General features: G+C 26.7%; 2 protein-coding genes across 11 annotated transcripts in view; one reads left to right on the plus strand and one right to left on the minus strand.

The window, feature by feature from the left end:
- Positions 1 to 2,334: 2,334 nt before the first annotated feature.
- On the minus strand, positions 2,335 to 26,417 carry LOC107445676 (late secretory pathway protein AVL9 homolog). Of its 7 annotated transcripts, none has more exons than XM_043051692.2 (16): positions 26,277 to 26,417; positions 23,383 to 23,445; positions 22,216 to 22,315; positions 19,924 to 20,044; positions 19,588 to 19,673; positions 17,919 to 18,147; positions 16,659 to 16,738; positions 16,451 to 16,520; positions 14,142 to 14,965; positions 12,345 to 12,479; positions 10,847 to 10,985; positions 10,597 to 10,677; positions 9,337 to 9,454; positions 9,091 to 9,144; positions 7,542 to 7,630; positions 2,335 to 3,669 (listed from the first exon to the last, which is right to left on the minus strand). In XM_043051692.2, the coding sequence occupies exons 3-16, from the start codon at positions 22,297 to 22,299 to the stop codon at positions 3,512 to 3,514; spliced, it is 2,268 nt and encodes a 755-aa protein (XP_042907626.1). In that variant the 5' UTR covers positions 22,300 to 22,315; positions 23,383 to 23,445; positions 26,277 to 26,417; the 3' UTR covers positions 2,335 to 3,511. The 7 variants fall into 7 exon arrangements, with proteins under 7 accessions (XP_042907626.1, XP_071034858.1, XP_015915617.1 ...); XM_071178757.1 differs by having other exon boundaries at positions 7,537 to 7,630; XM_016060131.3 differs by lacking the exon at positions 26,277 to 26,417 and adding an exon at positions 25,999 to 26,134.
- The window catches only part of LOC107445682 (serine/threonine-protein kinase tousled-like 1), a 39,974-nt gene continuing 39,579 nt past the window's right edge, over positions 26,027 to 26,421 (plus strand). For 2 of the 4 annotated variants that reach the window (XM_043051686.2, XM_043051687.2), the window contains exon 1: positions 26,027 to 26,146. In XM_043051686.2, the coding sequence (XP_042907620.1) occupies positions 26,076 to 26,146 (71 nt within the window). In that variant the 5' untranslated portion in view covers positions 26,027 to 26,075. The remainder of the gene's footprint in view (positions 26,147 to 26,421) is intronic. The other 2 variants (XM_043051688.2, XM_043051689.2) reach the window with 2 other exon arrangements.

Below are 26,421 nucleotides of genomic sequence, written 5' to 3' on the forward strand. Positions count from 1 at the left end.
CAAATTCCCAAAAGCACCAATTATTAAATTTGTTAAGTAATGAATGCACAATTTTAATTGAAATGATTGGAATGCATGATATCAACATACTCTTATCTAAAACAACACGATCTTTGAAAGGTTATGTGCCAAATGGAACTAAAAAGAAAAAGAACAAAATGTGATGAATGAAAATGTATATTATAATTTAATCTTGACTGTATTTATCAAAGTTTATAAAAGGATTGCTCATAGTTGGGCTTGTAATAAAATATTCTGACAAGTAAAAATTACTCCTGTGAGGTTGTATCTACTAAGCATAAGTGTTTTAAAAATTAAAACATTTCCTTTACAAAGGAAGGTCTTAGACATGGGTATTAGATTAGTGATTACATCATCATATTTAATTGTACCCCTCCTCCACATTACAACATAGTCTGCTTTTTAGATGAAATATGTCAATTTTTAATTTTTAAAAAAACTTATGTGCACAAAAAATCAACATTAACTTTTTTTTATTATATTTTAAATATTTCTTGGTAGATGCCACTATATTGACATTGGAAAACAGTTAAAATTTTTGAAATAAATTAATATTGAGAAAATTAAAGAAATCGACACAATATCCCCTTAAAACCGGCATCCAAAATATCGGACAGCATTTGGTACAATTTTATCACTTTAAAGTTTAAGATTGAATTTCTCTGTTTGCATGCCTTAACAAAATGACTGACAGTGTACAACTATAGTAGGAGTTTTAATTTACAATGAAATATCATAAGAAAAGAAAGGAATTCGATTGAAATAGCATTTTAGAAGCTTAAATTTAGATACTAATTTCTCTTATTTGAGTCTAGTTGATTCTGTTTTAAGTAAGCGTAAAGGAAATGCACAATAAAAATATCCTACAATATGCAGAAGATTAAAATTTTATGCAATTAAAATATAACTAAAAAAGTTTATTAAACTTTAAACAAAAATATTTTATAGCATTTATGTTTTTTTTATTCTTAAAGATACATATTTCAAAGTAAAAATCACATTTTCAGCTATTCTTTAAAGCTGTGCTCAGGAGCAAAAAAAGCGGTAATTAGACAATTGCCGGGGACAAAGTTGACATTTTTACTGTTAATTTATAATTGCTTTTAGATAAGACATGTTTTCAGAGTTTTCATTAGATAACAGCACAACACATAGAAACATCTTATTACATGAACATTGTGCTTGTCAATAATGTTTTCTCGAACTATTAAAAAATGGAGTTTTATCATTAGATTGCTCCAATCCAACCTCTTTGTATTTATACAGACTTCATACATGTATATAGATATATGTTGCAAAAACAAACATTTTTTTAAAACATTATTTTGATAACATACTTTACTAATTCAAGTAACTCAAAACGATGAAATAAATCAAAGCGAAGGCTGAGCTATAATTTCTTTTGTTAAATGTAAATTCTTTTTGTTTAGCTATATTTAAATAGAAATTGATAATTTTAGTTCTCTTGTGAAATTTATTTCTATATCAATCTATTTAGAGACTTAATATATATATTGCATTAATTAAATAAAGAATATTGTATAAACAATGTAACTTGAACCACTCTTTAGAAGATTTAAATAAAAATTATACAATGGTCACACTGAAATATTTTCAACAATTTTTGAAGCATACAAAATGTTTTTTTAAAAAAGTGTGCACAGAATCTCTTAACTGTTCAGTTTAATTTGTTTTTAACAATTTGTATTTTTTAACAATTAATAGTAAATTTATAGTACCATATGGGCCTGAAAACTTCGATAATTCTTTAGAGTACAGAAATATTCCTAATTCTCAGTAACTCATCTGTATGAATAGTTCATCACATAAAGCTAAATATAAGTGTTGAACTAGTGGTTAAAATTCATAATAAGTATTATGTATTATTACATCTGATTCTTTCTTATGTTTAAGTTTAAAAAACACACCATCCTATACTATAATTGTTTTGTCTATTGACTCATGTTATTTATGATTCAATTTGTAAATTCACTTAACTATAGCTGAAAACATTAAAAATAAAACAGAAGATGTCATTCAAAACATGGTAACACTTGCACTCCCAGGAGCAGAAATTTACTGAGCCAATCTGTAGAATCCTCTTCATAAATCAAAATTTGTCTGCAACCCAAACACAATCAAATAGAGATTATAATTGCAAAAATAAGGCTTAATCAAACATACTCCTAACAAAATTTTAGTTTGCAAATTTAAAATAGATAAAAATTTAAATGCATGTTATTTAAATTTAAACACATCAAACTGTACTTAAAAAGTAAAAAGGAGTATATCTGTTTATCTAAAACATTTAAGTAACAAGACAGCAATTAAAATTTTTATTTTGATGATTACAACCGGTATAAAGACACATATCCAGCTACATTTTTTTAGAGTAGTATTGTCCTAGTTGTTTCAATAGCCGCTGATAGCTACTGACTCTGGCAGCTTAAATATGCATATCATTCCGTGAAAATTAACTACAGAATATTCTTTAATATTGCAAGTTTTCTGCAAAGATTTTGAAAGAATTTAAGTTCTTTTGAAGACAATTTTCTGAGTTATCACTGCAGAGTTCTTTTGCAGACAAATTATTGCGAAATCCCGGTAGAAATTTCGCTGAAAAATATTAACATTTTTTTGGAAACTTCTGCAGACACTGTCTCGGTAGCAGTTTTTTTTTCTTCATAGATGGCAGATAATCTACAGTGTTTGCAGCTATTTCCTAGAATATTAAGCCAATTTACACCATAAATTTCCAAGATTCTGTTATGGTTTTCGAAACTTGTTATTGTTTAAACTCAACTATTGCTTAAACCATCCATCTATTAACTGGTTTAGAACAAAATGATACAATGAAAGCAATTTTTAAATGGCCATATGCCGTAAACTTAAGCAACATAAATAATTCATAAGAAGCATTTATTTCTTCGTTGTTGAGCATGGAAACATTTTCTTACATAACAATTAATATGATCAAGGACACTCACAAATAATACTGATTCTAAAATGAAATAAACAAAGCAATTTCTAATCTATTTCTAAATAACATTAGAAGTTCTCTATGAAATATTTGGATTTCTTCACTCACTACCACCATCACCAATAGCATTCCTATGGAAGGATCTGAAGCAAAATTTTACTGACTCTGATCTGAACCAAATTAGTTCTATATTACATTCATAAATCTACACAGTATACAGAAAGTTAAATTGAATCTTAGGTTTTTAATTTCAAAACTGTTATAAGCAGATTTTTCAGATTTTATAACATATGAAAAAAAGTGTGGGGAATGCAGCATTACTAATATGTAGTGTAAAAACAGCAAAGCAAATAAATCTTTGTACAAGAGAATTCTTTTTTATAAATAAATTATGACATGAGAACACGTAGATTTGAGTTTTAGAGATACTGTAGAACTAAGTTTACAAACTTGACTTGTACAGATTATATATACAATAATAAAAGGAACATAAAAAAATTCAAATGAAAACTAATCATTTATTTCTTCTAGCCTGTATTGTATTTTGTCTTCCTGTGTTGGACTAATTTGGTCAATTTCTTCTTCACTCCGCTTGTCCTGTGGGTTTGGAACGTTAAGGCTAGTCCACCAGGAGGATACCACTGACTTTGCACTAGTGAGCGCACCACCTTCATGAAAAAGAGTAGTTTAAACAAAATTAAGTAGAGTAAAGGTGAAGCAAACTATCAAATCTCATATATGTTTAGACATTCATATGTTTTATAATAAACATTTATTAAAATACATGTGAAGTGTGCAAAATAAAAAATCTGGTAAAATTTTTGACCTGGTGATTGAATTTTCACATATTGTTAATTAATTAATGCTGATAATTGTAACTTTCATAGGTCAAAAAAATTTATTTTCAATGAATATATATTTAACAGAATTGGATTCTTGACCGTCAAACTGGGGATGGGGGTGGCTGCAATAGAAAAATATGACCCCAATAGTTTAATCATGAGAGCATTGAAATTTGGTCCCCTAAAGCTTGAATTTACTTTTTGAATAGTTTGACATATTTCTGGAACTATTTATAGAAAAAAAACTTTTTGAACACAAAAATTTCACTTACACAAAAATTGCATTGTATGACATGGAAATATAATCAGTAAATTAAAAGATATACAGCTGTTTTGTACGGGTAATAGAAAACTTGATTTTAAAATATTGACGCATATAATTTAAAAAACACCGATACTTTGCTACATACTTAGTTTCATTAAAAAGTTAGCAAGTGAAAATATCAGTGGTTAACAAATGCAATGAAATAATTATTGTATTCAAGAAAAAAATTAATAAAAATCTGAAAAAAAATAGTACTAGTTGTAAACACGAGAAAAATGCAAAATTTTATCTAAGATTTATGATAAATAAAGTTATGAAAAAAATCATAAAAAGCTCAAGTTTTCTTTTATAAGTTCTTAATTAGTTAAAAAATTCATTGCTTAAAAAATTGCATTTTCTTAATATTTTTCTACAAAAAAGAATAACCTTTATCTTATAAACAAAGGAATAATATAAAAAGGGCAGGAAATTAAAACAAAATCAATCACTTTATGTCAAAATTTTAAAAAGCAGGATGGGAACATAAGGTCAGAGATAGGTTAATTGAAGGCAGAAAAATAAGAATATAAAGTAAGCCTAAGTTCATAGTTATTAAAAAAGATACAGCCCTTACAAAACAGTCTCAAGCAAAAAAAGCAATCTTGAGACAAATAAACAACTCTTTCAATCTTTGAAATTGATATGAGTATTATGGAAAATAAAATAGATTTTTCTACTAATGAAAAAAAAGAGACTTCATTCTTCGTTTTGCTACAGTAGGTAGGTAAAATTATTTTTCTTTTTGTTAATTATACAAAAATAAATGCACCAAAATATGTAAATAAAGACCTAACATGCATCTAAAAATGACAGACAGACAATTTCCCCTTAAAAAAACATATGTGGTATTATTTAGATGTTCAAATGCAAATTCTATTTAGTAATTAGCTTAAAACAAAAAATTTTCATAGACGTATTTCATTTAAAAAACTGAACTGTTTAAACAAAATAAAGATTTCCTAATGAATGCATTAAATTAAAAACACTTTAATTAAAACGTATTTTAAGCTAACAAATTTCCAAAATCAATTAGTAATTTTTTTTAAATAACAATCATTTTTTAAATAATTTTAATTTTCTATTAAAATTTTTAAAATATATTAATTTGGAAAAATCATTTTGTTCCAGCTTGGTGGGAACTTATATACTTTAAAACTTTGATTCCCAAAATGAGCAAGAAAAATATCAGAAAACTTTAATTTAAAAATTTATTTAAAGTATTCTTAACTGTAAATTTTCACTGATTAACTTTAAATTTAAACTATGCCTTTGAAATAAACATTTAAAAATACCATACTAGTAGAAATAAGTAGGATAATTTTATTTTATTGCATAGCTCTTTATTTATTTGTTTTTTTGTTATAAACACTAATTACTAGCTATTTCTTCAGGGAATTTTGATTTTTTTAATGTCCTATTTTCCACAAAAATTTTTATACTTGTTATTTGCACATAAATTCAGAGGAAAAATTTTGTTTTATCCCACATTAATAATTCCATTGGTGTTAGTTCAGTCATATACAATTTAAAAAGATAGGATCCATTGAAAAAAAAAAAAATGCTGTACAGCCACCATTTTGTTTAGTATCATTGAAAAATCATTATTTACATAATAAAGTACCTTTTGTAGAACTTTGTTTCGTTAAAAAAATTCACAAAAGAGGTTTTTTACATTTTTCGTAGTACTAGAAAAGAATAATCCCCAAAACAGACGTAATTTACTTCCTAAAGGAATGGCTACTAAGTTTTTAGATAAAACGGATAGTCTGCTAAACAAACATTATAACTAAATATCAGTAATTAAACAAAAAGAAAAAAAGACAGTAGCAGTGAGACTTTGATAAAATCAAATTAACAATAATTTAATAATATCAAATTAACATAGAAAAATTTTTTTATATCAACAGAAGAAAAAATGTTTTTAAGAAATTAAAAAGTTGCACACACATTTTCATATTCTGCAGACTATTCCTATTTGTATTAGAATGCACGACAATTGCAGTGCCACATGCAAAATTGGAATTAGTGATACAATATTTATATCTAAAAATGAGTTTGAGGAACCAAGCATGTATAATATTAGAAGGTTAACATATAGAGTGTGGTTTAGTCTTTAAATGAGGTACAATAATTATTTAAAGTGCTGATAGAATACACTTAATAACATGCTACAAAAAAGGATAGAGGGCTTTTTCTCATAACAATATTAACTAATTTCATCCACTAAATTTTTAAATGAAAGATTTTAGATAAATAGTTTATTTATTTTGAAAAGTTTTTCTATATCATTAAATAAATTTAGCCAGGAAAAAAAAAGATTGTGGGAAAACAACAGAGATAAGCTCTGTAAAACCTGAGTTATGAATACACTATTATTTTTCATTTCGTTTTTAAATGTAAATTATAACAGTGTGACACAGATGATTCAAAACAAATTTAAATTAGTAAACATACTTAAAATAATAAGAGTATCACTTAAAGTGTAAATTATTATGTAATAATTAAAATGCAATAATGTGTCGTATTATTTTAAAATTTTAAAGAAAATCATTAAGTGCTGGTTATAAAGTGCAAAAGTATAGGTAATAAATGAATTTCTTTTTCTTTATAATGCAATTTTTTCATAATAATAATAAACATTTTAGTTTCATTCATGTCTATCATTACAGAAAGAGAATTTGGACCTATGTAAAAAATTATGAAGAAAAGAATGGTTTCAAACACACGAAAAATAAGTTAGGTTTACAACTTTTGTAACAAATATTTTTAATAAAAATGTTTTCAATACAAGAAATTTATATATCTTAAATTAACTTTTTTCCTAGATGTGGTTACTATAAACAGTGTACAGTACTAAAAAAGCACAAAATTTTTGATATATGAACTTAGAGCAGTAAAAATATAATTCTAATACCAAGCAAAAGAAAAAGAGTAAAAACAGAAGTAATAAAACATTGGAGACCAGAAGTAACAGAGAAGTTTACAAACTACACTTAAGCAATAGCTTGAGAGGGTTAAAAAAGTGTGTGCCGTTTGTGAGGCCAGAAATTATTAAGAATAAAAATCAGCAGTGTGAAGTTCTTTTATTAAAATGAGTACATAATATGATTCTAGAGAATGAAATTATAATAAGTATAAGTATAGATAATTTAAGAGAACAAATATTAAACATAAGTTTCTATGTGTAACTTTATCTGCCACAGAATTTTTAATAGCATTTTATAAAAACTATTTCATTTCAAAAAATGCAAAAAAAAGTTGGAAGTGAAAAAAATTCTTTTATTTGAAAGTCACCCAAAAGCGTGAAACTATCAAATAATCAGTTGTTATACAACCAAAAACCTCTTATCATTACAGGGGTACAAATAAAATAGGAAATGTACACGAACCTTACCTACAGCTTTCCCAGTTTGAACTACAGCTTTTCCTGTATTGAGCACAGCAGTATTAATGCGTCGGCCTCTTTCTGTACTTTGCATGGTGCTGTAGGAAAATTATTAAAATATAATATTTTCCCTACAGGTTTTTGTTATAAAATTAATTAACTTGAAATATTGATAACGTTATTTAACATTAATTTTTTATTGTTTAAGATCATAATTGAAAAATTCTAAAGTATTTTTGATAAGCTTGAATAAAATAGTAATAAAATTAAATGCATAAGTTTAATTAAATCTAAAAAGTTTACAATGTACAGAGTTAATGAACTTTTTCAACTGTTTTTTAAAAAAGTAATTGATTCATATAAACCGAAATTCATTTTTTGTAAATCAGACAGTTGTTTGGCATTTGACTTTTCAAAAAGCATAAAAATGAAATAAAACTAATGCTTTAATTTATTTATTTTTAGCTTGTACTATTTCAGGTAATTTGTTAACACCTTTTCTCATAAATGCTTTAGCTGTAAATCAAAACTCAAAGATTAAATTAATTTTTAATTAATTTAATCTTTTATTCAAAATTTAATTGACTGAATTTTATAAATTATAAAAGGTCGTAATGAATAAAATTCTTTAAGCAATTATACCTATTGAAATTAATTTTTTTCAGATTTTATTCCTTTTTTGCATTTGATTTGACTTAATCATAAATTAAAATTACCCTATAACTTTCTTCTTTAGATAAAGTTTAGTTTAATGAGATATATACTACACCAAATGTAATTGACATAATTACTTTGGGTAAGTCGACCGAGTAGGGTTATAAACCATATCTGAGTTAAAAACCAGGTAAAAGATCAATTGGACAACTATAGATCATGGGCACCCATTTTCATCAAAACCACCAGGGGGATCTCAGAAAAAATAGTAGAGGTCTGTATTATTTAATTATGTTGTAGAATGAAAAATATAAAATTTTTTAGTGTACCTGAATGCATTCTATTAGAAAAGGAAAGTAGGAAAAGTGCAGTTAAAATCTGAACTTGGTTAGTGTAGGGTAGAAGGAAACAGAAATATTCTGCGCATTAAAAAACTATTTATGGAGGCATTATGACATATCATGACAACATATTTTATACACATACGCAACATTACAAGAATAAATGCTTTCATAAAAATACAAAATAACAAGACAATCATAAATAAAAGACAATGAAGAAAATAATAATTTTAATCCATGTAAAACACCAATAGCTCTAACAATTTTAAAAGTAAAATTATTAAGCTATCAGTTTTTTTAGAATATTTTCAATGCAAATGTCTAAAATAATTACAAATCAAACTATTGATTCACTTGAATGATATGAATATACTTAGAAGTTTTAATTGTTTGCAGACATAGCTGTAAAGTTAACAGGTGTTATAATTTTGATAGGTAGCTGAATTCAGATTTTAATACTAAGACACTAACTGCTTAATTAGTCACCATTTTAAACCATTATATATCTTAGACAATGATATAAATAAATCACACTTTTAGCAAAATATTCACAAACAACTCACTGGGAGAATTTTAGTTTCATGTCTGCCATGCTTAATTGTCCTTGAAATGGGTGACTGAAAAATAAGTTAGAAAAAATAGCATTAGTATAACATTATCTTACACTTATTTCAGAAAAAAAAATTAAATAATTTTATATTTATCTTTATTAAAATATACATATTTTAAAAATGTATTTTAAAAAAAAATTTAAATATGTTATTAAAAATGATAAGATAAATAGATAGAAAATATTTTACAAATACTACCCAGGATTCAATTCTAAAATTCCTAGATGATTGCTAGCATTCCAAATTTTGTAATTATGAGTGGATTTCCAAGCATTCATAAAAGAAAGGTTGAAAGACTCTCCTTCTTTTCCAGTTGCTATTAGTTTAAGAAAAAAAAAACTGTTTTTGAATTTGAAAATAAGCATACACTTAAACAATAAGCATAACAGCAGCAATAGGAACACTCAGAGGAATAGCATATTACCTTCCTTTAAAAGAATATGCAAATTAATTAGACCTTATAAGCAGGGTCTATAAAAATGTAAAATTTCCATTCGCCAGCAAGTTTTAGAATGGCAAAAATAACATATTTTTACTTTTATGTGAAATTATACTAAAATAACCATAATTTTTACGTGCTCCGTTGAATATGTATTGAGAATCTGTAGATCTGTTTTTAAGTATTAATATGATACATGTAATAATATTATTTGTTCTCACAGCAAAAACTTATTACTAACTTAATAATTAGGGTATCCTCGTGATGCAATACTTTTTTTTATTTGTTAAATACTTTTGAAATAATTAATTTATTCATTACTAGATCTTTAAGCCAATATCAAGTGATATTTATTGTTTCTGATCTTACTTATAACAGGGGTCTGTTTAGAAGAAATTTGGGTTCGCTAACGGATCCTTCACAAAATATTCCACAGAAACGGACCCTTTACAAAATATTTTATCCTTTAATCGGACCCTTCACAAATTTGTCTATCTTCATTATTGTTTTGTTAATCGAATAAACCCTTCCCGGGGGAGGGGGGGGGGAGAAAGACTAAAAAACAAACTAAGTTTTCCAAGTTTCCCTAAATTTAAATTCTAAATGCAGTATTCTAAGAANAAAAAAAATTTCAGCGGAAATTAGCGGGAAAAATGGAAAAATCTGAAAAAAAGCGGAAATCCGCGAATCCGCGGAAGAATCTCATCCCTGATCTATTTATAATTTAAAAACTTCTTGAAAATTTTTTTAACAATTTTTGCAATAACAGGATCCTATTTTCACAAAAGCAAGTCCCTGGTTGAAAGAATGTGACTTAACGTTTATTTTATATTCACAAATTATGAGTAGTTTTTTCACAATTTTACAAAAACAGGACCTTTCACAAAATGTCTGGACACACCCCTGCTTATATAATAATAAAAAAGAGACTTTCAAGCTCATTTAAATTACTAGAATTTAAAAAAAAAAACTAGCAATGTAATTAATGTAAGAATTGGAGAAAAAAAATGGTGACATACTTTCGATTTCTGATGTTCTCATAACACTCAAAAGGTATAATTTAAACTGTGATCTCAACCATTCGTCACCACCTTCCCATCCTAAAATAAAATTTAATAATAAATATCAAGATTATCTTATTAGCCTAGGACACATTAAGCAGATATCAAAAACACTAATTTACTTGACAATAGACCAAAATGAAATTTTAATCTAAAATTTAAAAATTACTAAATTTTGTAAATATTTGTTATTATTGTGTATACATACCAGTACCATCTAGGAAAACATCATGTTTATCTTCCATTACATGTCGAACTAGATGATCAGCAAATCTTAAGTCTTCAGTTGTCAAATTTAATTGCTTTTTTAAATCTGGATCAACTATTTCAACTTTACCATCATCCACCTGTGTTTAAAATCCAAATGATTATAATAAATATAAAAATATAGGTAATAAATTTTTATTAACTATTATGAAAATATACATTAAATAATGGTTAACATAGTTTTATAACTAATAATTATTGTTCATAACTAATAATTATTATTGTTATCCATAAGATAACTTTCTTTTTAAAAAAATAAGTTAAGTTAGGTTGAAATGATTAAACTCATCACTGAGCTACTGAAATCAAATTAAAAGAAATTATGATATATAAGTTTCCTTATTAATGCTACATCTTTTTTTATAAAAGAATTTTGATAAGAGAGTTTATTAAAAATAATAGGAATAATCATAATTTTACTTTAATTTGACCAGGGGAAATTTTATTGATTAAATTAAATGATGAACACATACTTTCATTTAAAGATTTAAAAACACATATATATAAAGTGAAGATAGTACAAGTATTATATCTTCCTTAATAGCAAAAATTTTCTATACAGATTTTAATTACATTTTAATTGAAAGTATAAAGGATTATCATAATTTTGTATACAACTAAAGATTTGTATGTAAAAATTATCTCAGTGATAAAAAAAAATTAGATTTAAGTGCTTTTTTTTAAAAATTATGCCCGCTATCGTCTTCTCAGCCATAAGGCGTCTTGCAGTCCAATACAACAATGAAGTAGCTCCAGAAGGTGACAGGATACGAAAGTCGTCACAGGAGCGAATGTCAATAAGCGAGGTGCAATCAAATAGATGCTCCCCAGTCATAGGTGAAGTGTTACAGAGCATACAAAGAGGTGAATTGACCAGGTTAATTTTAAATAGTTGGGCCTGCAAGTAGTCACGTCCAGTAATTATTCTAAGACAAGCAACTCCCTTGGCCCTGGGAAGGAGGGAAAGACGCTGCTGGCCATCAAGAAGGCTAGCCAAGAATTTTCCATCAGCTAAGTCCCTAAGAGCAGATATTGTTCTGCGTCTGAATTTGCTCTTAAGAAGCAGCCTTGCATTTCTATGAGGAACTGGATGAGAAGGTGGATGCAATGCTGAAGCCTCTTTAGCCAACATCAATATGACTATCCATATGACTATATATAAAATAGTCAATATTTAAATGTGAGTTTTAATTAAAAGAATAACTGTGTACAGATTACCCCCCTTTTTCAGACTTTTTGTAACTTCGTGTAATTTTTATACAGAGTTATGACACACGCTTTGATAAACAGATAAGCCACTATTCTTCAAAAGATATTAAAACTTTTATATTGCTAAACAACATAAGTTTGAAATTTCTTTTACATTGCTTCTTTGACAACACAGATAATTTTTTTTAAGATTGGTTAAAAAGAGGGCTTTATGTCAAGACAACTCTTACCTCCACAATGACATCAAACAGATGTTTCTTTTGTTTAAATAGAATATTTGTTGCTCCCACTAGGCAGCCTCGAACACTGAGATCATTTAAAAGGTCTAAAAAAGGCAAGGACAAATATGGATGGCAAAGCATTCCCTAAAACAGAGTAAGTCAACAATTATTAACTAAGCATTGCAAAAATATCACGATTGTAAAATAAGAAAAAATTATTCAGAGATTATTATAACTATAAGCTTCGGCTATTTAATACTAGAGCTGATCTAATACCTCGTGAATATCAAACAATTTGCTAAAGTCACAAGGTTTTTCCTTAAATATTGTTCATTCAGCAAATTTTTTAATTTCATGGAGATTAACCATGTGCAGATGAATCATTCATCATACTCACCTGTGCAGATAAATCATTCATCTTATTTCCAAAACTAGATAAGATTTTAAACAAGATTTAAAAATGTTGAAGCCATTAACAACGTCATAATTGAAGAACATTTTAAACGAGGACTTCTGAAATTTTTACAGTTAATTATAGAAGTGCATTACATCAGGTAGTTACTTTGTTACATATAAAATGTAAGAAGGGTTCAAGATTCACAGACTTAAATCAACTGAGTTTTTAAAAAAAACAAAACAAATCATGAAACAACTTCTATTTAGTTAATGTACAAGGCCTTCCCGAAAAAATAGTACCGTTTTTGAAAACCTCACATAAAAAATTTCTTTTTTCAAACGAAATTTCTTTTTACATGTAAGAGCATTTCCGAATCTATTTTATTACATTGTTACCACCATTGTCATAGCAGAAGCCGATTTATCCAGACCCTCTTTAAAGAAAGATGCTGTTAGCAGTGACAGCCATCGCTGAACACTGTTTTTTATATTCCTTGATTTGTGATAATGTCATTTTTTGAAACTCTGAAAATTCATCACAAAACATTCTTATTGTGAACTGTTTGTCTGCATGAATATTTTCATTTGCTTTTGCAACCAAACCATTACTGACAACAAAGGGCTGCCCCTTGCTTCATTATGAACATTGGAGAGTCCGTTTTGCTGAAACCATTTACTCGCCATTTTATCACTCATTATATTTTCACAATAAATCTCTTCAAGCTGATGATAAATTTCAGGTGACTTAAAATTTTTTGCATTCAAAAAATGAAATGCAGAATGCACTTCAGTCAGCAGGATCGACAATTGCCTGAATATAATTAACAATCATTTTGAATACTTACTACCACATGTAAATGAAAAACAATCTGGTTGTAATGATATCAGTAGATAGACAAACAACGAGTGTGCATGTGCAGAACTGCAACATTACTACTGTAGTGGTGGTAGAATGAAACAGCACTTTGTAGTAACAATTTTAAACTTTTTGCACTACAACTTTTTCTCAGTAATATTTACTGATAGGTTAAACTAAATAAGCTATTCTTTTATAATGAAAGAATAATTTATATAGGAATTTAGTGCAACTTAAAAGTAAAAGAAATTCTAATTAATAGTTATGGATTAGTTAAATTTCTGAAGTCCCGTCAACTTTAAATTATCCAAGTTCTATTGTAAGAACTTTTTCTTTTAACCCTTAACAGTGCTAAATTATTTCAAGTTCACTTCCCACTGGGTCCAAGCATATTTCTAATGCGAAGAAAAACTGTTGCATTTTTATATCAATTATATAAAAGAAAATATCATTATTATATAATCATTAATAAATTACAATTTGCTGCAACATAAGCAACATTGAACCAAGTAATGTTAAAATAATCACTATGAAAAGCAAAATAAAATTAATACCTTTGTAAATATGGAGAGAGGCAAGCCACATTCATCTAACTCTAGATCAATAAAGTTTGTATTGTTTTTCATAGATTCCACTGAATCTTGCTTTTGAGAATTTGAAGTACTCCATCTCCTAGTTTCACTCTCATTTGTTTGTTCAGCAGCAGATGAAGGTAAAACAGATGATTTACTACCTCTTAATGAAGACATAATGTTTGATATGCCATCATTTATGGCAGGAATGAAATTTTGTATCCCCTGATTTTCTGGATTCGAATCATTTACATCATCTTGAAACTTCAGAGAGGAATTTGTTAAGTTAGCTTTATCATCACTATCCAGAAGCTGACTAATGGAGCGGGCGAGTTTGTCCTCCTCATTTATCCTAGTCTCTGTACAAGTTGAAGAGGTCATACTGGTGGCACTTGAGCCGATTTCAGGGGTCAGGTGGTTGACTTTCACCCAACTATCTCCCTCTGTATCACTACTGTTCTGGCTGGAACCTTTACTAGAAGCTTCCGAGTCAGCAAACCCAAGCTTTTTAGTATTGAGTGTCTTAGGTCTAGAAGCAACACACTTTAATTCATTTGGATTATCTGTTTTAGTTTCGTAATTTTTATCACTACTTCCTACACAATTTTCCCCATGTTCATTTTTAAATTTAAGAGATTCTTCTTTATCATTTGACAATACTGAGCCATCACCAGTTTCACATAGATCATTGTTATTATCTCTATAAGATACTTCTAGATAATCTTCTTTGTCTGTGATTGTTAACAATGGTGTAGTTCTAGCAGAGCAAAATGTTGCTGATTCAGTAAGACCTTTTTCAATCATTCCTAAAGAAAGAAAAAAACTTATAAAAAAGAAATATTTTATTTTAAAACACACAATAAACTAAATCAAAACGGAAGAAATAGCATATTAATTTATGGAATATGTATGAATTACTTCACACTGCGGAAATAATTTTTTTTTAACATGATAAATGAAACCATTCAAAGCTATCTATTTTAATTATACAAAACTTTTTTTAAAGATCAAATCAAAAGATAACATTTAAATCTTACATAAAGTTTAATTTTCAAATAAATTTTTTATTACATATTAATAAACACGGTTAGGAATATTTTTATTTATTTTTTAAGAAAAGAACTATAAATTAAATTATGCAACAAATGTATTTAAGAAATACAAACTAAAGTGTTATTTATAAGTGATAAACATTCACTGTTGCATAATTTTATATATATCTTTATATAATATAAGAAGAGAGTGAAATGATAATAAATAGCCAACCACAGAAGACTTGCAGTTAGTAATGCACAAAACAACCAATTAAAATTGAGAATGCATGTGCGTGAAACGGTAATAATTTTTAATAATGCTGCTTGCTAAAATGCTACGAGTAAACTTACCAGCTAAAGCTGAGTGGCGATTCATATTTTATTTTGATTACGTCTAATGATGGTGTCACACTTTACCATTGTTGTCCGTGCATTTCCATTGGCCTAAAAATCACGAGGTAGGGTCCAGTTTTTCCTCATTTATTTCAATATTGTTTTGGTTGTCATCAGCATAAAATTAACAAAAGTCCTAAAGGTACTTTTTTCCTTTAAATATTTTTGTATCCCTAATTTGAAGTTATTTTCCAGTACTGCTATTACTAGAAGTACTAAATTATGGAAACTATATTGAAAGTATTAAATTATGGTTGTGAACTCATCAAATTTGTTTGAACAGTATAATGTTATGAGAAGATAAATGTTATTTTAAAAAATGATTACTTCGAAAATCACTTCTGTTCACCAAGAGATCTAAATGTTTATAATATTGATAGATAATATTTGGACGTGGGAAGTAGAGGCATAAGTGTAAGCAAATAGAATTCCTTTTAGTACATATATGTTAAGGAAATAATTTTAACTTTAGTAGAAAAACTGTTTTCTACCAAGAAAAGACAATTATTTTGAAGCAATCATCGGAGTTGGTGAGCGGCAGTGAACAGGGGGCTTAGCCCCCTAGTATATATATATTTAGTCAAAATTAATTTATAAATTGATTTTGATAGAATTTGATATGTATTTCGTCTGTTACATTATTTTAAATAGGAAGAATGTTTCAAACATTTGGAACATTACTAAACGATTTGCTAACATTTGCTTTACTAAACGATATATTAACATAAAGAGCTTTAAAAAACTTAATTAACATAATTGACTTTTAACCAACATATCTCTTATTTCTTTGAATAATAGAAGTGTTATAATTAAATTCTTAAATTTGATTTAATCAAATCAATTATTAAATTTATTACACCTTACCTGGTACTAATGAACATAGAGTAAGAAGAGAAGAGCATAAATTTTTTACAGGAGCTTTGTAGAATAACACCTAAAATAAAATTTACAATTGATTAAATATCAACTGTAAAATAAGAAGCACATAAAACGAAATTTCGATTTCAATTCAAAAACATTAATAAAAATCTAAATCTAACATTAAATTTATGAAAGTTGATACGAATCTTACCTTTCTTTCCAATAACAAAAGCTTAAATAAAAGTAGAGCTTTATGTTTAAACCTCAAAACAAAGTCTCGAACAGAAAGACCTGAAAAATTCAAATTAAAACTAAGAGATGTATCAAAATTGTAAACAAGATAAAAAGAAACTATAACATCATGTAAGAAGATATTTTAAAACGCAACTAACACATCAAATAAAAAGTTACAAATAAAAAAAAAACTACAGAACAAAAAAAATACAGTTTGGAAAATTCAGAAAATATTCTAAAATACTGCATGTGTAGGTTATTTTTAGCCTAAGCTCACAGTAAAGTGCTGAAATTTGTCGCCGTTTCTATTTCGAAGAAGAAAATTAAACTGAAATAGAATTAGCAAATGTCTGCCACACATCTAGTATCATTTGACACAAGACATTTTCAGACAGATATTTCTTGAAAGAACAATGTAAAATAATTTTATTTTGCAAAAATTTTGTAGACTTAATTTTTTGTTCATGTTTCTTAATTTCAGAAATATTTGGTTCTTCAGTGGTTAACTTATACATCCTACATACCAGAAATCTGATGTCTTGTAATAAAAAATAGGGAATTTACTTATACAAAGGGTCGGCGTATACACTGGGATATTACGTTAATCAAATTTTGTAAAACGCTTCAGTTTCCTATATTTTTCTATCTAAGAAAATATTATGAATATTAGTTAATAGTAAAATTATTATAGATTTTGAAAGTTTTTTTAGGAGACTCCCTTCACAAATAGCTACAGTTTGATTTGTTAGATATTTTAACATAATTACACTTTGATCAAGCTGCAAATTTAATTTGGCCATCATACACCTATGTTATGCTTAGCGTAAATGTTGAAAATTCATTTGACAGTTAAATACAGTGGAAAGTTCGTTATCTTGAATCATTGGGACTTCAGGAAGACCGGAAAATAGATTTTTCTGGATAATAGGTGTTTAAGGTAAGCAACAAAACATGTGTAATTCGAAAAGAAAAAAAAATTAATAGATGATAATGATAATTAATATTAATTTTATGCAGCAACATTTTCTTGTAGGTTGAATGACTAAAACTATAGAATGTTCTGTCTGATAAAATATATTTATATAAAAATAAATAAAGTGAGATGTATCGATAATTTGAACTCTTTTTTCCCCTTATGATGTAAAGAATTAGCTTTGTAGATAGTTAGATACAAATAACATTAGAAAATGGGTCATTCAGACAAGCTATTTCTAATATGAATGTATTTAAAACTTACCTAAAAATGTTTGATGGCCATCAGATAAATCTTTGGGTAAAGAGCTATTTAAATTCTTAAAAGTTTCTTCTAACAGAGACACTTTACTGAAATCTCTTTCATCGAAATATGCATGAGTTATAAGTTCTAATTTTGCTTGGATCAATCCATACAAAGGAACTTTACTCAGAACACATACACTTTTTTGAACAGTTTCTCTTGTGATATCAGAGCTTCTTCTGAGTAATTTCTAAATGTAGAAACAAGAAAGTGATCATTATTTAGATAGAAAGTGGCTGCAATCTAATGAGAAACTTTAAGAAAAATCATATTAACTAAAGAAAGGAGGTATAACCAACAACAAGTAGGCTATACCTTGATTTGGCTCTAAAACTGTATTAAATTTATTGAATTCCTAAAAAAAAAAAGTAATAGAAATTTGTTTTTAAATGTGTTCTGTAACAGTAATTTACTGATCAAGTTCAATCTTTCAGAGTATCAGACTGTAACTGATTTCAATCACAAATATCACATTAATCTAATATGGCATTTCTGACAAATTCTGTTTTCCGAATAATAGTAAAAATTAACTTTTAGAGTATATATAAAGACTTTCATTATTATGTTTTTTTCTTTATTTCACTTCTGTATATCTCTACATCAGTTGCAATAATTTGCTGTGCTTTTTAATCTTGTACACAGGGTTCTCACTGCCATTCTCCATTAAGCCAAATCACCCCAAAATATTTCATTTTGGTGATCAAACAAATGAACATGTTCACCTTATTGCGATGACTGAATATGAAACTTTTTTTTCTTTACAGCAAATTACTAAACACTGTTAATGAAAGGTGGACTCCCCTAAACTAGCCACCAGTGTTACTATATCACAAAGTAGAATTAACTAGAGTTCAACATCTGCGTTTCTACATTGTATTTTTATAAACAGATTCTATATCTTTGACAGCAGTTTTATAATTACAGCATAACATTATATTTATGCTGATGTTGACAATAATGAAAAAAAAAATTATAATTGGCTATAATTTGCACATTTTTATTTTACTGATGCTCATTAGTGAAAAATTATTTTTTAAACTAAATGAAAATATTATTTCTTTAAACGAAATGATTTTAAAATGGATATTCAATTTAAGATTTTTGTAACAGTGGATTGTTTTCGTACAGCCTATATTTTGTTATTTATTGCAAAATTTAACTTTGATACAGAAAGAGGAACTAAAGAGAGTTACGAACTTTAAATGAGAGAAGGAAAAAAAAGCATGATCAACCTTTTACCTCATTAAATTTAATAATAATTGCACAAAGCTTTTTTCAAAAGTAAAACTAGAATTTTGGAACAAAATGCATTTATTAAATTTTGTTAAAAATGAACTGAACAAGCACTTTGTTTGAAAAAATTTCGATCAATTAAACAAAGTAAAATTTACGGAACCTTAAGTTTTAAAACTCTGGGTTTTAATGTCTTGCACATAAAGAAAACACTTCAAATTTAAAAGTCAATAGCTCTAGATTTAAAAAGAAAAACCAATAGATTCTCATTAGACATAGTTACTTTAAATTTTTTTTCTTTCTTTCTTCAAATTAATCCAAATTATTGCATTTAAAAGAAAAAAGCGAATTTAAGTCTTTCAGAGTTAAAAATATTTTATTTTAAAAATAATATTACCTCCGCATTCATTTGGCGATAACATGAGATTCCAAAAACTGTCTGTTGAGGGTTTTCCAGTGATGGCAAGTGAAAGTATATGGTGTCTGAAATTAGGATAAAATTAATTATTACTCAGGTTACATTTGATAAGTCAAGATTAAAGTGAATTAAGATTAAAAAAATACTGATTTTGAGATGGTCTCTATTTGCTATAATCAAATTTGAATCAGATTAATTTAAATTTCTACATAACCAGAAGACTTTACAATTGGATGACTTTAAATAGTTGGAGGCCATTTTTACAGACCCAAGTTACAAAAATGCAACCATTGTATAAAATAAAGTTCCAAGTACCTTCTTCATAATTGTGAGCCCCATCAGGTAAAGCAAGAGTCGGCAAGTGTTTCCAAGGTTCTGGGAGATCACTACCTTTGACATTTTCCCCCTCAAAAAGAGGAGGGTATGAATATTCCACCTGAAAAATCATTAATTTAATTAATCGTAAAAACATTATAATTGTGTTATTTCATATTTGTCATCGTAATCGTAGAAAAATCAAAAGATTATTAGTGGATAATTATGAGAATACAATCATTTAAAAAAGTCCTTCAGTTGCCTCTCTGTTCAACAATGCTCTTCTTAACACTTGACTTTATTTAAGAATGATATTTTGCAACCCTAGTTCCTTCAAAGTAGAAAAATGTCGAGTTAAGGATGGTTGTATCTTTGTTTAAGGAAGAAATTTTTTTATCTTTAGCTCAAGTTCGGATGTAATGGTGTTGATAAAGATTTTCGGTTAGAGGATTTCTTCAACAGTGATGACGATATTTCAACAACTGATTCAAGAGATGTAGATGAAATTTATGAAACCATTAAAGAAGAAAAGGATGTTGAAAAAGAAATAATAAATGAGTCACCACATCCTTCTTATACAGATGCAATGATTACTATTGATGTTTAATAAAGCAATCTTATCCAATATGGAAGATAATCACTTTAATATGCTTAAAAAACTGGGGGGGGGGGGGGNAAACTGGGGGGGGGGGGAGAGAGTTCATAAAAAAAGGACCAGAGTTAAAACAACTAGCTATATAAAAAAATTTTTTATTTTATTTAAGGCTTTCTTCACTTTTTTACTTTATTATTTTTTTTATTCTACTTTAAATTTAATTTTGCAATAATGTAATTGGTGTCATCAAAAATAAAGGAACAGTTTTAGCTTGCAAAACTATGAAGAAAAAGTTTTCTAATTACTATTTTCCACAAATTCAGATTAAGAATGATTTTTCTCAATCAAAGAGCAAACTGCTTTAGGTAAGTTTGGGAAGTACAATAAGTAAATCATATTTTTTTTTTTACAAAAATACCGAATAGATAATAAGTTTTTAAAAAAATTTATTACTTTTGATAAATGTGAAATGCGTAAGTCTATGAAGTTACTTCAGTCAAACCTTGATATCACAAACTTCACAGTAGACATTAAAAATTTTGTTGCACTGAAAATTCAGGAATTAAAATAGAATATTTTAATTAAATAATAAATATTTTAATTTCTTCTGAAACCCAGTAAGATTACGAATACTGGTGTGCCATATTTTCTTTTAACTTTTAGAAGAATCAGTTTTTTCTTACTTAACATTGCAACAGCTTCCTGCAGGTTCTTTAGAGAGTAAGGAGAAGGCTCTACTTTTGTTTATGTTTTAAATATTTCTACATAACAGAACATGAAACGTCATGTTCTGTTATGTAGAATTCAATTTTGAGTTAACAGGGGAAAAAATGAATGGTAATTATGACCATAAACTTATAGGTAATAAAGATTGTAACTAGGAAATAATAATTAAAAGTAGATAAAAAAAACATTATGTGCTCAGTAATAAATTGACTTATAATTATAAGAAAAATTTCTTCTTTTTTTTAAATGGTTGAAAGCACTTTGAATCAACATGCATTGAAATTGTTTTTCAATAATGTGCACAGTTTCTTAAAATTATTTGAATATTCATTCGACATTTCTATCTAAGAATTATTCAAAGAATCTTGGAAAAAAAAACATACATATAAAACTTGATAAAACATTTTTTTTAAAGATTCCTACAGTGGATGAGTTTTTAAAAAATAGCTCTGGTCACAATTATGCTGAGATTATAATTATAATTACCCACTTGACTATTACTTTTTTAAACTTACTAATAAAATTTATATAGAAACCAATGAAGATTTTACCAAGGAAATAATTCACTGATATGATTAATTTTAATATTATAACATTGAAAACTTGGCTATTTTTAAAGTAGTTACCAAGAGCTTGCTACACATGCAAGCCTTATGCTTATGAGAAATATTTTTATAACATGCTAATTGTTAGAAAAATTAAGAATTGTAAGAAAAATTATTTTTATTATTAATTTAATCATTGCAATTCACTAATGTAAGATATTTGCTTAATTTCATGTAAAATTTTACAATGGCTAAAACATTTCAAACCAATTGAAAAATACAACAGATTATATCTTTCACAGAACATTTCGAACAATGATTGCTGAATTTAAAAAAAACAAAAAAAAACTAGATGAGGAAGAAATTCTACAGATTAGGTAAAATAATATGCATTGTGCACAATGAGATATAAATTAAATCACTTACTACACATCCTTTTTTATGATGAAATCCAACAACAAAAACATTTATGATAGGAGTATCACAGCTTAGGTTGATAACCTCTGACATTGCAGAAGATAACTATCTAAAAAATAAAAAAAAACATTTATATATATATAAATGGATAAATAACAATCTACATATTTTTATTTACACCTTGTAGATTCTCATGATGAAGGGAAAAGAGAGGCAGTATCTGTCCGGATTTAACTTTAAATGTATCCTTATAAGTACCAATGTAACAGATATTTCAACTGTGTAAGGAAATATTAACATTCTAAGTGGTTAGTGAGATTAGAATAAAAGTGAGATACAAAAAATAAAAAAATTTCATCACTTTGACATACTCAGCCTCGCAATGGAGCATAGAAAAAAAACCAGGACATTTTTTGGAAGAATATACACATGTACTTTTAAAAAAGGCAAAAAAAAAAAAAAAAGAAGTTGCAATATTTATAATAAAAACACATTTTATTGCAATGTAATAATAAAATACACTAATTTAAATTTCAGATTTGTTTAGAACAGAGAGAATTAGCAGTTTCCAGTACAATTTTATTAATAGGGAACAGAACAACTAATAATAGTTAGTTCAAGATTAATATTAAGGAAACATTTAGTACGGTTGCATCAATATATATATATATATCAATTGTTTGAAATTCCCTCATAACCATATTTAACTTGAAATTGTAATTTGGTTTAAGACTTCTTAAATCAAATAATTTTAAAATAGGATTTCAATAACGTCAAGAAAAATAAATAAAGAATATGTTAATCATAAATTTTTTTTTTTTGCCCAAAAGTAATTTATTGGATGATATTATTGAATGACTATATTATGATTGGAATCGATCACTTTTAAAATTCAATTAAAGAGATTAATCAATAATTGTGAAAATAAAAAACTCCACAAGCATTTTAATTTTTCAAACATATTATTTAAAAAATAACATTTGTATTGATAAAAATTGGATGTCCTGAACATACACAAAAAATCAGGAAAAAATATTTTTAACAATACAATTATAATAACGAACCCCAGAAAACTGTTATATTTTTAATTGGTCCCCTGCATTTTTTTTTTTTTTTTTGCTTTAACGATTACATATAATCCCTTAACAGAAATTTTTAAAAATTTATTATACTTACAAAAACTTAATATTTCTTTAAATTCTTAAGAGTGAATTCATCCTGCAAACGTAAAATTTCTTTCTGAAACAAACATATTAAAATTTACAAAATAAGCATTATATATCAAATACTTTGCATACAACTCACATAAATGCTTTGTGGACATGTTTTTACTCATTAACTTCAATTTAGTTTCCTCCATTTCCAATTACTATTAAAATTAAAATGGATAAAACTTATATTTGTTAACCAACAAATTTTTAATACTAAAGAAACTTTGATTAAGTCATTAGTAAACAAAAATTTTCTTTTTTTAACCCTCCAAGAATTTGAACTCAGGAAAAAGTCAAACAAATTTTACCTGATAAATGCTTTCTTATAGTCAACTATATACTATCAAGCTTAGAATAACTTTTCAGTTATTATAAGCTTGAACTTAGAATAACTGAAAAACTAATGCTTACAAGGTTAAATCATAAGCACAGTCATATTTTTGGAGAGGATCTTGAAACTTACAACAATAAAAGTTTAATGGGACAAAGGTATGTAAATGAGCAAAAAGTAGTTTCTAGATAATTTTATATCATCATAGAGTTAATATATTTAAAAAAAAAAAAATCAATTTTTATATTTTATTTTATGTTACAAGTTTTATTGTTTAGAATAAGTTATCTAAATTTCATTAATAGAACCTAATTAAAGCATGATGTTTTTAAACAAAGTTGAATATATTATTGATGACTAAGATATAAAATTACCCCAAATAATAAAAATAATACTTCCTTACATTCTGGCTATAAATTACCTTTTTCAACAATGTTGTTGATGTGTTCTAATGTTTTAAAAAATGCTAAATTTTTATTTGAAAATTGATATAAAATAAGTAGAATCAAATGCTGCAAAAGTTGAATATGGTTATTTTGCACAAAAAGCAAAGGAAAAGTTTTTGATATACTCAACGCTTACTCAAGATAACAAAGTTAAATGGTTCTAGAAACAATGTTTGTAGCCAAAAAAGAAAAAAGATTGTGGAACAGGATAAAAAAATAACGGGTACGGGACCACTATTATTTGACTCAGACCACCCTAACGAAATGTAACAGAGGTTTCCAAGACTGAAAATCGATGTAAAGAGATAATATGTTCTGAATTTCAGTCTCAAAATAACATATGTTAGGAGATGTTTCCGTATCATGATCTGTCCTGCCAAGTACAATCGCCACCATAAAATAGTTCACTAGAAATCTCCAAGACCAGAAATGTGATAATATGCTGTTTTTTTAAATTTTGGTTTTGTATTTAAATCTCAAAATAACATATTTCAGAGAATATTTCTGTATCATGATCAATTGTACCAAGAACAACAGCTAATATACCGAATAATTTGTAAAGTTGCAAATTAAAAAAAAAACAAACAAACATGTAGAGCCTTGCCAGTGGAATAGCTAAACGTTAGACTCTTTCAAGTTGGTCCTTTCCACAATATTTATTTCAGTTTCTCGTAAGCTACTAGCCAAAAGTGACCAAGACTTAGCAATTACTTTTGCGTAGATCATGATATGGAAATATTCTCCATATTTTATTTAGCAAATAGCATATTTCATTTAATACTATTAATTATCCGCAGAGTAATTTTTCATATTATTAACTTTTAAAAAGAGATCTAATAAAAGATGTAGAAATGGGCTAGTAAAAATGTGTATGGGTCATAAATATTTTTATTTTATAGTTTCTTCAGAGCAATAACTAAATTTTCTTAAATTCTACCCCATGGAACAAAATAAAGGATACTTTTTTAATTTGTGTGACACATACATAACCACCATTTCAAAAAATTACATTGATTTGATCAAAACTTTAAAATAAAAAAAAGCATTTTCAACCTGCTTTATCAATATATATACACATATTTTCATTGCATTGAGTCCAGGCAAGGGTACTGTATCTAACTCATTGATGATTCTATATGCAATTATCATTCTAAAAATACTTCTTATGTTTTGATCTAAGATTCATCTTTGTTTACTTAAAAATCTGAGGTGTGGTTACATTAAAGGTTAGAAAATTTCTTTGTAAAATCAATTAGGCAGCTTTAGAAATTAAAAAAATGCGGCAATTTTCTAAAAGCAGCAATAAAATAATAACAAATATAATATTTAAGTTGTAAGGTTAAGTTATACTGCATGATTAAATTAAGATTGAATAGAGCTAAGACAATTTTTTCAACCATGCTTCATAAATTAGCAGATAAAATATGTTAAAAACAAGTTAATTTGTAAAATCAACATACAACTCATAAAAATTTTGCAATAAAAGTATTAACAAAATTAATCAACTTCTTAAGTGTATTTCAACTTTAACTCTATGAACAAGATAATTTCTAAATAATTTATTAGCACTAAATTACGCATTTCGATAATCATTTCAGTGTAGGAATTGCTAAAAATTAAGATTTATTTGAAAGGATACTTAAAATTATTTCAAATGAATCAATTCAAAATTCCATCAAAATTCGCAATCGATATAAGTACGACAGTACCGAAAATTTATTAGATAAGTGGTCGTCCCATTTGACACATAAATGACAACTTAATTTTATTATTTTCATATGAATAGTATAAGTTATTTCAATACCTAATGCCAATAGAATTTAACTTTATAAAACAATTGTTTTCACATAATGTCTACTAAAAAGACGATCCCATATTCTTATGACAAAAATCAAAACAATCGTAATAAAAACATTGCAGACAGGAGAAGCCATACAAATAGTAGTGAAAGTGTAAGTTGTTACATTCCTGAGTTTTTATTTGTTTATTTATAGAATTTTGTAACGTGAAATTTTATTGATGATCAACTCATAAATCAAAAGCTAATTGTTTATAATTAAAAATCATGAAACAATTTACAACCTGTGCTATCGAAAATTGTCAATTTCTATTTCAAAACCCCTAAACTAGGGTACTTCTGTGCTTTTCTACAAGCATTTCAAGATACTAGTGTGAAATACCAGAACTAAAAACATGGTTTTGTAGTATTGAATACTTCAGGCGCATG

The sequence above is a fragment of the Parasteatoda tepidariorum genome, chromosome 3, assembly GCF_043381705.1.
Source record: "Parasteatoda tepidariorum isolate YZ-2023 chromosome 3, CAS_Ptep_4.0, whole genome shotgun sequence".
Taxonomy (NCBI): domain Eukaryota; kingdom Metazoa; phylum Arthropoda; class Arachnida; order Araneae; family Theridiidae; genus Parasteatoda; species Parasteatoda tepidariorum.

What these genes read in the sequence shown, in the direction of transcription:
- LOC107445676 (XM_043051692.2), bottom strand. Translation starts at nt 22,299, where the DNA reads ATGTCAGAGGTTATCAACCTAAGCTGTGATACTCCTATCATAAATGTT. An exon ending in TCTATGTTCATTAGTACCAG is followed by an intron (nt 14,966 to 16,450) that starts GTAAGGTGTAAT and finishes TTCTTTCTTTAG; the next exon opens with GAATGATTGAAAAAGGTCTT. An exon ending in CTCTCTCCATATTTACAAAG is followed by an intron (nt 12,480 to 14,141) that starts GTATTAATTTTA and finishes ACTCTGTTTTAG; the next exon opens with GGAATGCTTTGCCATCCATA.